Source organism: Dipodomys merriami, unplaced genomic scaffold, assembly GCF_024711535.1.
Source record: "Dipodomys merriami isolate MVZ:Mamm:240054 unplaced genomic scaffold, mDipMer1.0.p SCAF_1, whole genome shotgun sequence".
NCBI classification, from domain to species: domain Eukaryota; kingdom Metazoa; phylum Chordata; class Mammalia; order Rodentia; family Heteromyidae; genus Dipodomys; species Dipodomys merriami.
Window position 1 is genome coordinate 130909073 of NW_027202270.1, and position 17600 is coordinate 130926672.

General features: G+C 41.2%; 1 protein-coding gene across 1 annotated transcript; it reads left to right on the top strand.

The window, feature by feature from the left end:
• The first annotated feature begins 13805 nt into the window (after positions 1 to 13805).
• LOC138832902 (disintegrin and metalloproteinase domain-containing protein 20-like) lies at positions 13806 to 16242 on the top strand. Its single transcript, XM_070031127.1, has one exon. The coding sequence runs from the start codon at positions 13896 to 13898 to the stop codon at positions 16149 to 16151; it is 2256 nt and encodes a 751-aa protein (XP_069887228.1). The 5' UTR covers positions 13806 to 13895; the 3' UTR covers positions 16152 to 16242.
• Positions 16243 to 17600: the final 1358 nt, after the last annotated feature.

The window sequence follows — 17600 nt, forward strand, 5'->3', positions numbered from 1 at the left end:
ACTGTGAGATTAAAAATGGGTCTTGTTTAGATTTACTTCACCCTCCCTGCTTTGCTTCCTCCCTCTCTCCCTCCCCCTCTCTCACTCACCTTACCTCCCTCCCTTTCTCCCTTTCTCCTTCACTTCCTGCCCCCTCCTCCCTTCCTCCCTCCCTCCCTCTCTCCCCCTGTTCCTGGCTCCCTTCCTTCCTTCTTCCTTCCTTCCTTCTGTGCTGGAGGTCAAACCAGGAGCTTGTTCCTACCAGGCAATGACTCTACCACTGTGCACTTTCCAAACTCTCCACATTTGTCATGCTCCTACAGATGAAACAGAAACTTCCACATTCACTAGCAAGTTGGCCTGTGTTTTTTTATTTAGCTATTATTTATATTCTTGTTTTTAAATTTATTGTAAAGGTTATAAACACAGGGTTATAGTACATAACTAAGGTAATGGGTACATTTATTTTTAAGCACTGTTTGGCCGGTGTATATTTAAAGTGTGAGTTTTAAGCTTCTCTGAAAGTCCTGAATTGCACTTCATTGTATTAATTTGCATGAGTTTTAAGTGTGCCACAATGTGCTTCCAACTCAAATAAACTAGATTTTTCTTATTTGTCCATTTTGTGAATGCAAAACCTAAGCATCTACAGTGATATTTGCCGCCAGGCGCCAGAGGCTCACACCTGTAATCCTAGCTATTCAGGAAGCGGAGATCTGAGGATCCCAATTCAAAGCGAGCCTGGGCAGGAAAGTCTGTGAGACTCTTATTTCCAATAAACTATCCAGAAAACCAGAAGTGGTGCAGTGGCTCAAGTGGTAGAGCACTAGCCTTGGGCTGAAGAGCTGAGAGGGACAGCGCCCAGGCCCAGAGTTAAAGCCCCATGTCTGACCAAAAAAAAAAAAAAAAGTGATATTTGCCAATGATATGCATGGAGGACAATGAGAAACTTTTCTCTCTTATTTGCTAGTACTGAGCTTTGAACTCAAAGCCTTGCACTTTCAAACTAGGCTTATTCTCTGCAACTGAGCCATACCTCTTCTCTGTACTAAACTTTTGTGTTACAGCCATCTAGAAAGTCAATCTTTCAAGGACTATATTTAACATTTGGAGATGATTTGACTACTCTGGACACAGACAACTTTGATTACAGCACCAAAAGAAAAGTCTGTTATGTATTGACTATGTGCTAGCTGCTGCCTCAATACTTATTGTTATCTGCGTGTTTCCAAAGTCTAGAATATTGCATGTATAATGTCGTTGATATAATTTTATTAAACCATCATATGATGAACAATAGCCTTTAATATAACACTTTTAATGCTTGGGGTGTTTGAAGTCATAGGATTTCATGTATAGAATCTCAGAATTACCTCTGTATAGCTTCACAGAGGCAACATTGAAGTGAAACAGGCAGAATCCCTGTGGGAGGGGCACAGAGGAAAGTCTCATAAGTGATAAGAGTTGTATTCTTTTTTTTTTAATTTAATTTTATTTTATTTGTGAACATACTGTACAGAGGAGTTACAATTACATGGGCAGGATAATGCATACATTTCTTACCAAGCATTGCAGCCTCCTCCTTTGTTTACCCTTCACATCCCTTCCCAGCCTCCCCCCTCCCCCCCAATCCCAATCCTTCTCTTTCCCCCGCCTTCCCCCCCCACCCCGCACTGATGTTGTAAAGCTCGTTTTGGACATGACAACTTGTACTTCTCATTGTTGCAACAGGTCCACCTGTATCCTTAAACAACTGGTTTTTCCCCATCTCCTCCACAAGTTATACTGACATCAAATATAGTGAAAGCAGGGGTTATATTGTGGGGGAGGGACATACAAAGCAACAAAGAGATAATCTTATAAATGCGTTAGAAACACATGCATGAAAGAAAAAACCATCAAAATAGATATCTAAGGGTTCATTTTCCTGACATCACATTATCTGACCTTTTCCGCTTGACTCCTACATATACTAGATATTGCAAATAAGGGAAACCCTGGGACCTATGTTTCTTTGGGCCTGGCTTACTTCACTTAATATAATTTTTTCCAAGTTTTTCCATTTCCTAACAAATGGTGCAATGTCATTCTTTCTGATGGAGGCATAGAATTCCATTGTGTATATATACCACATTTTCTTGATCCATTCATCTACTGAGGGGCATCTGGGTTGGTACCATATCTTAGCTATGGTAAATAATGCTGCAATAAACATAGTTGTGCTGGTAGCTTTAGTGTGGTCTTGTTTGTAAACATTTGGGTAAATGCCCAAAAGTGGGATTGCTGGGTCATAGGGGAGTTCTATGTGAAGTCTTTTGAGGAACCTCCATACTGCTTTCCAAAGTGGTTGAACAAGTTTACATTCCCACCAACAATGAAGTAAGGTTCCTTTCTGTACACATCCCCTCCAGCATCTGTTGTTGTTAGAGTTCTTGATTTTTGCCGTTCTAACTGGGGTGAGGTGATATCTCAATGTTGTTTTGATTTGCATTTCTTTTATGGCTAGGGATGTTGAACATGTGTCTATTGGCCATCCTTCTTTCTTCTTCAGAGAAGTTTCTCTTTAAGTCTTTCGCCCACTTATTTATTGGGCAGTAGTTTCTTTGAGGATTTGTTGTTGGGGGGGTTTAATTTTTTGAGTTCCAAGTATATTTTAGATATGAGACCCTTGTCCGTTGTATGGCTAGTAAAGATCTTCTCCCAATCCATGGGCTTTCTATTGATCTTGCTAGCTATGTCATTTGCTCTGCAGAAGCTCTGCAACTTTATGCAATCCCATTTGTCCAACCTTTCTTTGATTTGTTGTGTTTCTGGGTCTCTATTCAGAAAATTTTGGCCTGAGCCAAGGAGACCTAGGGTTTCTCCTATTCCATCCTGTAATGTTTTCAGAGTGTCTGCTTTGAGTTCAAGGTCTTTGATCCATTTGGAGTTGATTCTGGTGCAGGGTGATATATAAGGATCTAGCTTTAGTTTTCTACATGTAGTTAACCAATTTTGCCAGCACCATTTACTGAAGAGGTGGGTTGTATTCTTTGAGCTGGGTTTTATAGTTCCTACCTGTAACCCCATCTGTGGGAAAGAGGTTGGTAGAAGGAGCACAGTCTACAGGTGACCTGGGCAAATAGACCCAATCTGAAAACTAAAGCAAAAGGCACTAGGGGATTGAGTCAAATGAGAGAGCATATCTGTAGCAATTGTAAGGTCCTGAGTTCAAACCCCATTCAAAAAAGCCAAGAATTCTTTTTAAATAATGAAGATCCTTTGCCAAATCTCCTCTTCAAACTAAAGCATCTAGATTGGAGTAGCCAGCACATGAGCGCGAAAGGTTGCAAGAGCATGGGATCAGGGGGTCGCCACCCACCTTACACTTTGCCTATATTTGGGAGCTCTGTTGCCTACCACTTCTTGTCTGGGAGGATGCTGAAGACTCAAAGCGAGTCTTGTGCTCTTTTCAAACAGCAGGGTTGCATTGGCACCTGACACTAACATAATCTAAAAGCAGTCAGGAGGACCATTCCTAACAACAATGTTTTTTTCAGGTCAAAGGCCATTATTGAAACCACAAACTGCATCTCAGAAATACAGTCATTTTGTTTCTGTTTCAGCAGCCTGGCTGCCAAAGCTTGGTATCTGTGGGCTCTGAAGACTCCCCTCCCTATCATCCTCCACCAATAGCTGCTCACAAATTCATCAATTAAAAATATTTATTTTGGGGCTGGGAAGGTGGCTCAGTGGTAGAGCACTTGCCTTGCATGCCTGAGGCTCTTGGTTCAATTCCTCAGCACCACATAAGCAAAAAGAAAAAAGCCAGAAGTGGTGCTGTGGCTCAAGTGGTAGAGCGCTAGCCTTGAGCTGAAGAGCTGAGGGACAGCGCCCAGGCCCAGAGTTCAGGCCCCATGACTGGACCCCCCAAAAAATTTTATTTTGGGGCTGGGAAGGTGGCTTAGTGGGAGAGCACTTGCCTTGCATGCATGAGGCTCTTGGTTCGATTCCTCAGCACCACATAAGCAAAAAGAAAAAAGCCGGAAGTGGCACTGTTGCTCAAGGGGTAGAGCGCTAGCCTTGAGCTGAAGAGCTGAGGGACAGCGCCCAGGCCCAGAGTTCAGGCCCCAAGACCGGACCCCCCCCCCAAAAATATATATATTTATTTTACATTTTGGGTAACTGTTTCCCTTAAGCTCTTTCATCTGAAGTGTTATTAGTTTTGGTGTGGTTTACTTGGTTCATTATTCATCTCAATTGTGATATGCTTATAATTTGAGGCAAAGTAAGATTTCCCAGCTTTTCTGATGATCTGAATGGAATATATTTGATGTTTCAACAGACATATAACAGACAATAAGGTCAATCAATATCAAAGCATCAATTACCTGAATACTCTTTTTTTATTATTGTGAAAATACCATACAGAGGGGTTACAATTACATGGGTAAGGTAATGAGTGCATTTCTTATCAAGCATTGTTGCCTCCTTCTTTGTTTCCTCTTCCCATCCTTTCCCATCCCTCCCCCTTCCCCCGTCTTCCTCCCAGTTACCCCCTGTGCCAAAGTTGTAAAGTTTGTTTTTCGACATAATGACTTGTACATCTCATTGTTGCAATGGGTCAGACTGTATCCCTATTTAAACAATTTGTTTTTTCCCTTCCCCTCCACAAATTATACCAACATCAAATACAAAACAGGGGTTATACCATGGGGGAGGGACATACAAAGCAACAAAGAAATATCTTACAAATCTGTTAGAAACAATAGCAAGAATGAAAAAACATTTGAGTCCTTATCATGGGGTTAATTTCACCTAACAGCAACTTATCTGACTGTTTCTGCTTGTCTCAGACATATACTAGTTATTCCAAATAAGGGAAACCCTGGGACCTATGTTTCTTTGGGCCTGGCTTACTTCACTTAATACAATTTTTTCCCAAGTCTTTCCATTTCCTAACAAATGGGGCAATGTCATTCTTTCTGATGGAGGCATAGAATTCCATTGTGTATATATACCACATTTTCTTGATCCATTCATCTACTGAGGGGCATCTGGGTTGGTTCCATATCTTAGCTATGGTAAATAATGCTGCGATAAACATAGTTGTGCTGGTAGCTTTAGTATGGTCTTGTTTGTGATCATTTCAGTAAATGCCCAAAAGTGGGATTGCTGGGTCATAGGGGAGCTCTATGTGGAGTCTTTTGAGGAACCTCCATACTGCTTTCCAAAGTGGTTGAACAAGTTTACAGTCCCACCAACAATGAAGTAGGGTTCCCTTCTGTCCACATCCTCTCCAGCATCTGTTGTTATTAGAGTTTTTGATTATAGCCATTCTAACTGGGGTGAAGTGGTATCTCAATGTTGTTTTGATTTGCATTTCTTTTATGGCTAGGGAAGTTGAGCATTTCTTCATGTGTCTATTAGCCATCCTTCTTTCCTCTTCAGAGAATTTCTCTTTAAGTCTTTAGCCCAGTTATTTATTGGGCAGTTGTTTCTTTGAGGATTTGTTGTTGGGGGATTTAATTTTTTTGTGTTCCAGGTATATTTTAGATATGAGACCCTTATCTGTTGTATGGCTAGTGAAGATCTTCTCCCAATCCATGTGCTTTCTATTGATCTTGCTAGCTATGTCCTTTGCCATGCAGAAGCTCTGCAATTTCATGCAATCTCATTTTTCCAACCTTTCTTTGATTTGTTGTGTTTCTGGGTCTCTATTAAGAAAATTTCGGCCTGTGTCAAGGAGACCTAGGGTTTCTCCTATTCCATCCTGTAATGTTTTCAGAGTGTCTGCTTTGACTCTGAGGTCTTTGATCCATTTGGAGTTGATTCTGGTACAGGGTGATATATAAGGATCTAGCTTTAGTTTTCTACAAGTGATTAACCAATTTTGCCAGCACCATTTACTGAAGAGGCTGCTTTACTTCCATTCTATTTTTTTTTAATTTTTTTATTGTAAAGATACTATACAGAGGGTTACAGTTACATGAGTGAGGTAATGAGTACACTTCCTCTTGAACATTGTTACCCCCTCCATTGTTTTCCCCCTACCATCCCCTCCCTCCCTCCCTTCCCCAAGGTTCTTTTTTTTTTTTTTTTTGATTGTGATTAAGTGATTACTTAATTTCCGGAAATTCACAGTATTGTGGAATAATGATGCTCATTTAAAGTCACAAGTTCATTCTAACTTTCCTGGAGCAAATTGTCTATCACAGTCTGTAATATATAACGGTGCTCATATGTTATATACCATATATGTGATCAGCAGCATGGGGATATTTAGTAGTGGTTCAACCAAATGAGTGGGAGTTCTTTGTTTCTTAAGTCCTGTTAGTTTTGTCATATCACCTAACATTTTGGAGTTATCATCCACTTATCAGGGAGACCATGTACTGTTTGTCTCTTCGTTCTTGGCTTACCTCGCTCAACATGATTCCTTCTAGCTCCATCCATTTCCCTGCAAATGCCATTATTTTGTCATTTCTAATGGCTGCATAATATTCCATTGTGTATAGATACCACAATTTTTGGATCCATTCATCTGTGGTGGGGCATCTAGGTTGTTTCCATATCCTAGCTATTGCGAACAGTGCTGCAATAAACATGGAGGTGCATGTGTCCTTGTATATTGGTACCTGTTGTTCAGGGTAGATGCCTAGAAGTGGTATGACTGGGTCGTAAGGGAGGTCAATCTTTAGCTTTCTAAGGACCCTCCAGACTGTTTTCCAAAGTGGTTGTATGAGTGTACATTCCCACCAGCAGTGTAATAGCGTTCCTCGTTCTCCACATCCCCTCCAGCATTTGTCGTTGGCTGATTTGTGGATGTGGGACATTCTGACTGGGGTAAGGTGGTATCTCAGGGTTGTCTTTATTTGCATTTCCTTCACCACCAGGGATGATGAACATTTCCTCATGTGTTTCTTTGCCATTTTTATTTCTTCATTTGAGAAGTCCCTCTTTAGTTCCCTTGCCCATTTAGTAATTGGTTTGTTAGGTTTGGGAGGGATTAGTTTCTTGAGTTCCCTGTATATACAGGATGTTAACCCCTTGTCTGATATATTGCTGGTAAATATTTTTTCCCAATTAGTTGGTTGTCTTTCTAGCTTGGTTGCGATAGCTTTATCTGTGCAGAAGCTTTTTATTTTAAGGTAGTCCCATTTGTCGAGTCTCTCTCCAATTTGTTGTGACCCTGGGACTCTGTTCAGGAAGTTCCTTCCTGTGCCTATTAGTTCAAGTGTCTCTCCTACTCTGTCCTGCAGTAGTTTCAGAGATTCAGGTTTAATGTTAAGGTCTTTAATCCATTTTGAGTTGATGTTGGTGCATGGTGATAGGCTGGGGTCCACTTTTAGTTTTCTGCATGTGGCTGCCCAGTTTTCCCAGCACCAGCGGTTGAAGAGGCTGTGTTTCTTCCATTGTATGTCTTTGGCTCCTTTGTCGAATATCAGCTGGCTGTAGGCCTGTGGATTTATTTCTGGATCTTCTATTCTGTTCCATTGGTCTTCGGGTCTGTTTTTGTGCCAGTACCATGCTGTCTTTGTTATTATAGCTCTGTAGTAGAGTTTGAAGTTCGGCATGGATAGCCCTCCCATATTGTCTTTATCCCCTAGAATTGTTTTGGCTATTCTAGGTCTTTTGTTGTTCCATATGAATTTTTGGACTGTTTTCTGTATTTCAGTGATGTACGTCATTGGGATTTTAATAGGAATTGCGTTGAATTTGTATATTAGTTTTGGAAGTATTACCATCTTTACTATATTAAGTCGGCCTATCCAGGAGCATGGGAGGTCTTTCCATTTCCTAGTGTCTTCTGCAATTTCTTTCTTTAACTTTTTATAGTTCTCATTAAATAGTTCTTTTACATCTTTGGTTAGGTTAATTCCTAAATATTTTATTTTTCGGGAGGTTATTGTGAATGGGGTTGCTCCCTTTATTTCCCTCTCTTCCTGTACATTATCAGTGTATAGGAAGGCAACTGATTTTTGTGGGTTTATTTTGTATCCTGCTATTTTGCCGAAGTGATTTATGATTTCTAAGAGTTGGGGATGGAGTTTTTGGGATCGTGGAGGTATAGTATCATGTCGTCTGCAAAAAGGGATAGTTTAACTTCTTCTTTCCCTATGCGGGTCCCTTTAATGTCTTTTTCTTGCCTTATTGCCCTGGCTAAGGGTTCTAGGACTATATTGAAGAGGAGTGGAGACAGTGGGCATCCTTGCCTTGTTCCTGATTTTAGGAGAATTGGTTGTAGCTTTTCCCCATTAAGTATAATATTGGCTATTGGTCTGTCATAAATGGCTTTTATTGTTTTTAGAAATGTTCCTTCTATTCCTATTTTCTCCAGAGCTTTTAGCATGAATGAATGTTGAATTTTGTCAAAGGCTTTTTCTGCATCTGTAGCGATAATCATGTGATTCTTGACCTTGGCTCTGTTGATATGTTGGATTACATTTATTGACTTACGTATGTTAAACCATCCCTGTGTCTCTGGGATGAAGCCTACCTGGTCATAGTGAATTATTTTTTTTATGTGTTTCTGGATTCTGTTAGCTAGAATCTTGTTAAGGATCTTTGCATCTGTGTTCATCAAGGAGATTGGCCTGTAATTCTTTTTGGTTGGGTCTTTGCCTGGTTTGGGGATGAGTGTGATATTGGCTTCGTAGAATGAGTTTGGGATAGCTCCTTCCTTCTCTGTTTCTCTGAAGAGCTTGAGGAGTATGGGTATTAGTTCTTGTTTAAAGGTCTTATAGAATCCATTCTATTTTTTTAGCTCCCTTATTGAAGATTTAATGGCTATATGTCTGTGGGTTCATTTCTGTGTTTTCATTTCTATTCCATTGGTCCTGAGGTCTGTTCTTGTGCCATTACCAAGCTGCTTTGATTATTATGGCTTTGTAGTAGAGTTTGAGATTTGGTATTGATATTCCTCCAGCACTGTTCTTTCTGTTAAGGATCATTTTTTGCTATACAGGGTCTTTTATTGTTCCATATGAATTTTTGGATTGCCTCTTCTATTTCCTTGAAGAATGAGATTGGAATATTGGTAGGTATTGTACTGCATTTGTAGATAGCCTTGGGAAGTATTGCCATCTTCATGATGTTGATCCTTCCAATCCAGGAGTATCTGAATATTCTTTAGTGACTAGTAGGTGCCCAAGGATTGAGGCACAATACATCCCTTTGTCAATACAATTAAAATGCCTCAGTCAGCATCACAAGGTAGAAAACTTGGGAGTGACATTTAAAGATTTTTTCTTCTTGTTTTTAGGATTTTGTCTATTCATTGGAACTGATCCTTAAACTCAAGTGGTTACAGGCAGCAGGAGATGTGGAGGAGAAAGAGCAAGGAAACCAAAAAGAAGATAGTGGTCTGGAAAACAGGATGTTGAGAAAGAAGAATCAGAGGCAGAAGGAAAGGAGAAACTCTTTGGATGGGGTCTTGAACTCAAGGCCTTCCCCACCCTGTACTTTCTGGCTCAAGGCTTCTTTTGAGCCACATCTCAGGCCAGGCATTTTCCTTGACCATTGTAGGTAAAGTTTCATGAACTTCCTTCCCAGGCTGGCTTCAAACCTCAATCCTCAGATCCCAGCCTCCTAAGTAGCTAGAATTATAGACATGCTGTGGCTTTTTTATCCCAATGGAAATAAGCTATCCATGTCTGATACCTCTCCTACTACATTTTTCTTCTAAGAACTCACCAAAATGCACAAATTTGATTAGCTTCAAGAAAACTAGAAAGCTATTCTAGTTCCATACTGTGCATTGTGATATCCTAGCATGAAGAGAGTAAGTGAACACAATGACAAACTTTTTGCCAGATAATTTTATCTAGGACAGATTTAGCCCGGTGATTATGTTGATTAGGCATTTACACAGTTCATGGAGTTGGAGATAATATAGGAGGCTAGATCTATGTTAGAAAATTCAGCTAAATTTTATGCTCAGGAAAAAACTCTCAAAAACACAAGAAAAACATGGACTTGAGAATGAACAATGGTGACCTAGTGAATAACCAGAGCTATAATCTCCACGCTGTGGAATAGGTCAGGAAAAAAGAACAGGATTTGCATGTCCACTCAAGGAACTGAAGGTTCTCTGATACATATTCTTCTTGATCCAAAACAAAGCAAGTTTGAGAATTTGTCTACTTTTTTCCATGTGAGAAGTACAGGTTTTGCCCCTATGATCTGTTGGTGGGTTCCTAGGCTGATTTCATAATTTGGCTATTTTGAATAATTCCATGACCAACAGGTATGTGTGAATATTGCTGTAGTAAACTAACAGTGATTCTTTTGGTACATGTTTACACTAGTGTCATAGCAGGATCACAAGGAATTTCCATTTTCCTTTTGGAGGACACTCCAAAAGGAGGAAAATGAGGAAATTTCATTTTCATAGTGGCTAGTCTAATTCACATTATTACCAGTAATTAATAATGGGTCAAGTTTTTTGTCCAGTAATTGCTAGGCATTTTCTATATTGTTCCTTTTTTAATAGGCATTCAGATAGAGGTGAGTTGATGTCTCATTGCAGTTTTGATTTACACTTTCCTGATAGATAAGGATATTGAGTATTTTTCACTGTTGGCTTCTTTTTTTTTTTTTGGTCAGTTGTGGGGCCTGAACTCTGGGCCTGGGCGCTGTCCCTTAGCTCTTCAGCTCAAGGCTAGTGCTCTACCACTTATGCCACAACATCACTTCTGGTTTTCTGGTGGTTTGTTGGAGATTAGAGTCTCACGGACTTTCCTGCCTGGGCTGGCTTTGAACCGCGATCCTCAGATCTCAGCCTCCTGAGTAGCTAGGATTAGAAGTGTAAGCTACCGCAACTGGCTACCTTGACACTCTTATCTCTAGGTAACCACCAGAAATCCAGAAGTAGTGCTATGGCTGATAGAAGATTAGCTTTGAACAAAAAGAGGTCAGGGACAGTACCCAGGCCCGGAGTTCAAGCCCCATGACCAACCAAAAACCAAAAAAACAAACAACAACAAAAACCAAAACATGTTGTTCCTCTGCTGGTACTTGGCACTCTGACATATCTAGCATATCAGACCCTATGGTTTGGGAGGAAAAGCAGTACCTAAAGCACACTGGACATTTTAGGGTACTTGCTCCTTTGGATTACATAGTCTAAAATACCATTTTACCCAAGGCCTCTGTCCAAAAAATGCATGTTATACCTTTACTTCAGAGTACCAAGGATCTGCACTATAATCTGATGATGCTTGTTTTCCTACCACCAATACCTCCACAGAATCACAGATTAAGGGTGTCACAGACTTTATGAGACAAAGGATGGTTTATCTTACCATCACAGCTTGGTTCCACAGCAAGGCCACGTACTACTTTGGTCCCTATTCAGTCCAGACCATCTTCATTATCAACTAACATATAGGCAGCATATTCTTTTAAGATAATGACATATTTGCTTTAAGAGTTCAGAGAAGTTTATAGGAAATATTGCCTCTGTGTTTAGGGCAATGTTTCTGTGTGTGTGTGTGTGTGTGTGTGTGTGTGTGTGTGTGTGTGTGCGTGTGTGTATGAGATGGGGCTTGAACTCTGGGCCTGGGTGCTGTCCCTCAGCTCTTCAGCTCGAGGCAAGCACTCTACCACTTGAGCCACAGTGCCACTTCTGGCTTTCTGGTGGTTTATTGAAGATAAGAGTCTCATGGACTTTGCTGCCTGGGCTGGCTTTGAACCATGATCCTCAAATCTCAGCCTCCTGAGTAGATAGGATTATAGGCATGAGCCACCTGCGCCTGGCATCAAAAGACCAAAACAAAACAAAACAAAGGAAGAAATGCAATCTTTACCTGACTTATATAACAAACCACTCTCTACATAACCTTTTATTTGGGGGGGGCGTCCAGTCGTGGGGCCTGAACTCTGGGGCCTGGGTGCTGTCCCTTAGCTCTTCAGCTCAAGGCTAGCACTCTACCACTTGAGCCACAGCGCCACTTCCGGCTTTTTTCTTTTTTGCTTATGTGGTGCTGAGGAATCGAACCCAGGGCCTCATGCATGCTCTATAACTGAGCCACCTTCCCAGCCCTCTACATAACCTTTTGAAGAACAATAATTTTTTAAAGCTGGACTCTGGCCTATGGCTCAAGTAGTAGAGTAATAGTCTATAACAAAATAGTTCAGGAACAGCACCTACACCCTGAGTTCAAGCCCCAGAACAGGCACTAAATGAATAGATAAATAAATCAGTAAAAATGTGGGCCTGACTCTACTTTATGTAGACTTAAATTAATGTGAGATATGTACCTTCATATTCAGAAATCTGGATGTTTCCTTCATACATTAAACTATTAATAAGCATAAAAAATGTGGGCCCGAAACAAATAATAAAACTTGGGGCAGAAATTAATGATAAGATCCCACAAAAAGTATACAAATAATCAATAAAAATGGATGTATGAAAAATTTGATAATTTCCAAGCTAATTTAATGCCAACAAAGGCAAGAGCCAACTCAAACCAACAAAATTAGAGATAAAAAAGTAAATATCACAAGTACCAATGAAAGCCAAAAGATCATGAGCAAATATTTATAGGACATATATTCGAATAAGCTAGAAAATCCAGAAGAAATGTATATATTACTAGATGGACATGAGCCACCAATCTTAACCACAGTGATATAAAGCAATTAGAGCTATAAAAAGCCATGAGATTGAAGCAGTAATAGTCTCTCAACAAAGAAGATCCCAGGACAGACGTATTAACAAGCAAATTCTTTCAGATAATCAAAGAGAAACTATTACCAATAATCCTGAAACTATTCCATGAAATAGAAAAAGAAGCAACAGAACTGAATACATTCTGTTTAGTTACTGAGATAGAACTACAGTGGTGAGCCTATTTAGAAATCTGTTTCTACTATATTTTGTGATGAGTTTTCATTTGAATCACCATGTCAGTGAAAATGATTGATATTTTCCTGCATCCAGAAAGGATTCTTCATGCCCAATTCCACCACACCCACCTTAGGATACTAATCCCAGCATTACTAATTCCATAGAATCACTTGCACTTTCTTAGTACTTCCTCCAAATGAAATCATGTATAAATGGTCATTCCATTTGGCCTGTTTTCTTTCTCTACTAGTCATATCTGTGAGATTCAGCCCTGCTCTTTCCACTATCAGGAATTTTTCATGTCAAAAGAGAGAAACATCTCAATGATCTTGGCTGAATCCTTTTGTTTCACCTGTTAAAGGCTGGGTTCTTAGTTTCTAGTTGATGCTGTAAAGGCAGGAATGATGTTGCTGTGCACATTCCCAGATGAACCTATGGGTATAACTTCCTAGGAATGCAATCCAATGTCTCTGACATATGATAGGTTAGGTTGAACATAAAGAGCAACTCTTTGTTCTTCAACCAAGGTTTCTCTTTCAAACTGTTTAGTATTATTTTCCACCAGTGCCTCAAACTTGGTTCAACTTCAATGAATACCATTTGTCCCCTAAACATTCCTGAATGTTTCAGGACAACAACATGCCTGTTGTTGTTTAGGGTTTCTGTCTTAAATACTCAATCCCAATTGATTCCTAAAAAACTGAATCTTTTTCTCATATGGCTTTTGGGAAAGAATTCCTATCTGACATAAAATTGCACGGAACCCATATAAGTGTCCCCTCACTTGTGGATTTCCTCCAGGCCATAGGATGTTCAGCCCCAATCTATACCACTTTCCAAATAGCTCCCTTTCATTTTTTTTCTTCCCCAGGCCCTCCCCACCCCTCTAGATCATTGAGGAGCACAGCATTGTTATGTAACAGGCTCACCCTCCCTTTATACCTCAGGAGCTGCTGAAAGCCTTCAGCCTCAGTGTGCACTGCTCCTGGGCAGCCTGATGGGAATCTTGATGTCTTAGGGACAGTCTAGCCCACCTGCTACCGGACTGACTGCGTTACTTTGGCACAGACCTCCCTTTCTCATGAGGGCTGCCTGGGCCCAGGGCCTTCTGCCTGGAGCTCTCTGGCTGCCTGTTCTCTGGACGCTGCTGTCGCCTGCCTGCTGCTCCTATGGCCCACCCGGATGGCGCTTCACGTCTTCTGAAATTGTCATCCCCAGGAAGGTGCCCCAGAGAAAGGGCGGAATCAAGATGCCAGACCAGCTCGCCTACAGCATGCGCTTCCGGGGTCAAAGACACGTGTTCCACATGAAGCTCAAGAAGAACTTGCTGCCCAGACATTTACCTGTTATTACTGACAACAACCAAGAAGGCATGCAGGAGGACTATCCCTTTCTCCCTGGAGACTGTTACTACTACAGCTACCTGGAAGGGGTCCCTGGATCCCTGGCCACACTGGACACCTGCCATGGAGGTCTGCGTGGAAGGATACAGGTGGATGACTTCACTTATGAAATCAAACCACTGGAGACCTCTTCCACATTTGAGCATGTGATTTCTCTGCTCGTGGCGGAAGAGAGAGGAGAGGCCAGCCAAAGGTGTGACATTGGAGAGGAGGAAACCAAACCAGTATTTGAAGACCTCGAACTGCTTGGAAGTCTTAGAGCAGGCACCTATTATTTGTGGCGGAAACATCCAAAAGACACGCGAGTTATGTACATCGTTTCTTATTCCTACATCGACCACTTCAAAAATCAGACCCTTGTACTGGAGCATGTAATGATTATAAACAGCATTGTAGACAGCATTTACAAACCAACTGGTTTTAACATCCGTGTGCGTTTCGTGTTGCTCTGGGATACTACAGATGGTGTCAGTTTGGAAACAAGCAATGCATTTGTCTTCTTAAGATCTTTTGGGAGGTGGATGCAAGGCACATGGCAACATAGAGTTAGTCATAGCATCTCAGTGCTTTTAGCAGGACAACTGATTGCAGAAAAGAATCATTATGCTGTTCAGGGAGCAATATGTAGTGAAAGGTGGGCGGTATTGTTTGTGGCTGCAAGAAGATTTCATGTATTTTTGGCTTCGACTATGATAGCACATACATTAGGTCATCAATTTAATATGGCACACGACTCACCTCATTGCCTTTGTTTTCGAAGGACCCATTGTCTCATGACTCCTGTGCCAAATCTTCAAGATACAATTAGCAATTGTTCTTTTCCAGCAGTGCACCAATGGGTTCTTAAATGGGACACTTGCATGTGGCAGCTGAATGTTCCCTATGAAAGTTTTCGTTATGTAGCTCCTCGTTGTGGAGACAAGATCATAAATCAACTGGAGGACTGTGACTGCGGCTCCTTCAAAGAATGCACCAGCGATAAGTGTTGTGGGACTGACTGCATGTTCACACCAGGCTCCAAGTGTAGTGAAGGAGACTGCTGCCAGGACTGCAAATTCTCTCCCCGTGGAACGATTTGCAGAGACATAGGGGGTATTTGTGATCTGACAGAATACTGTGATGGAAAATCGGAGAAATGCCCAAATGACACTTACATTCAGGATGGAACCCCGTGTTCCCCACGAGCTGTTTGTATGAGAGGAAACTGCAGCGATCGTGAGACACAGTGCCAAGCCCTTTTTGGACGCAACATAAAAGATGGTGCAGCAGAGTGCTATAAACAATTGAATATGATTGGTGACCGATTTGGAAACTGTGGGGTGAAGTCCCAACGAGGAGGACCTAGACTTGTGAGATGTGGCGAGGAAAACTTTATGTGTGGCATGCTGCACTGCAGTGGTCTGTCTAGTATTCCAGGAGGAGGGGAGCACACTGCTTTTCGCCATCTAAGTGTGCGATACCAGCAAGTAGAGTACCATTGCTTTGGATATGATGCACACTTTGGCACAGAGCTGCCACAAATGGGAATGGTAGTGGATGGTGCAATGTGTGCCCCAGGAAGGTTCTGTCTTCAAAAGAACTGTACCTCTCATCTCGATTTGAATTTTGACTGTGATGTGAGAAGATGCAATTATAAAGGGGTGTGCAACAACAACCACAATTGTCACTGTATGCCTGGCTGGAAACCACCAACCTGTGAGGAGAAAGGAGAGGGAGGTAGTGAAGACAGTGGCCCACCCGCAGGCAGACAACAACGTCTTCGAACTTATATACATGTGGATATGCACAGAATAATCCCTCTAATGCTAGCTCGTTTAATTCTGTATCTGCTTTCCATTCTTGCTGGTGGAATCCCAGCGATAAAAAGTGCTGTCACAAGTCACATACTTAAAATTGTACCTGAAGAAAAGCCACCCAAGAAGCGACCTAAGTAAATATTCATGGAGCTGTATTATGGACTCACACTGTGACTAGCTGGAAGGAATAATCTATGATCACTCTGACAATTACATTGTGCTTATACATTCTGAGTTGTCATCTTGAAATAAAATCATGGAAGAGTGAAAGTCAGACTTTGGTTTTAAATTTACGCCACACTTCCTTTTTGGTTTCTTTTTTTTTGGAGGGGAGGGGTCCGTTTGTGGGTCTAAACTCTGGGCCTGGGTGCTGTCCCTCAGCTCTTCAGCTAGGCTAGCCACAGTGCCACTTTCAGCTTTTTTTCTGTTTATGTGGTCCTGAGGAATCGAACCCAGGGCCTCATGCATGCAAGGCAAGCGCTCTACCACTGAGCCACCTTTCCAGCTCCCCTTTGGGTTCTTTTATCTCACTTTACCTCACCTCACTTTTCCCTTCTCTCCCCTTCCCTCCCCTTGCCTTTCCTTTCCCTCACAACCAGTGTCCTCTTTTTTTTTTTTTTTTTTTTTTTTTTTTATCTATATCAGTCTAGGACTTGTTCTTGACAGGCAACTGCTCTACCACTGAGCATTCCTCAAACTGTCCTCATATGCCTTTCATGTCTCCTGTAGATGAAACAGGAATTTAGATTAACTCGCATGTAGGCTTGTGCATATTTAAATTATGAGCTCTAGATACCCTGCCTCACGTTTATATTGCATTACATGGAGCTAGTATTAACAATTTTATGATTTGTTTCCAGTTCATTTGTTTTATTATTTGTCCATTTTTGTTAATGTGAAACATAAGCATAAACAGTGGCATTTGCCAGTGATATGTATGTGAGGCTGTAATAAACTTTTGTGTTGCCGGGCGCTGGTGGCTCACGCCTGTAATCCTAGCTACTCAGGAGGCTGAGATCTGAGGATCGCAGTTCAAAGCCAGCCCGGGCAGGAGAGACTGTGAGACTCCTATCTCCAATAAAACACCAGAAAACCAGAAGTGGCGCTGTAGCTCAAGTGGTACAGCGCTCGCCTTGAGCTGAAGAGCTGAGGGACAGCGCCCAGGCCCAGAGTTCAAGCCCCACGACCAACAAAAAAAAAAAAACTTTTGTGTTATAGCCATTTGGAGTTTCCATAGTGGTTCTGAAACCTACTATGTAGTTATAGGAAAGTGTTAATCTACCAGAATTTCAAGGACTATAATATTTGGAAATTATTAAACCTCTCTGGCCATAATCAAAATTGATGACAGGACCTAAGGAAAGTAAGTTTTGCATCTGGTCTGTGCTGGCTGCTGCTGTATTTCTGGTATTTTTTTTTGGCTATTTTAAATTTGGAATATTCCCTCCATAATATCACTGACTTCATATCTCTATTAAACCATCATATAATGAACAATGGCCCATAATACAGCACTTCTTAATGTTTTGGATGTTTGAATTCATATGATTTAAATGAAAGGAAACAAGCAGTATCACTTTGAAATAG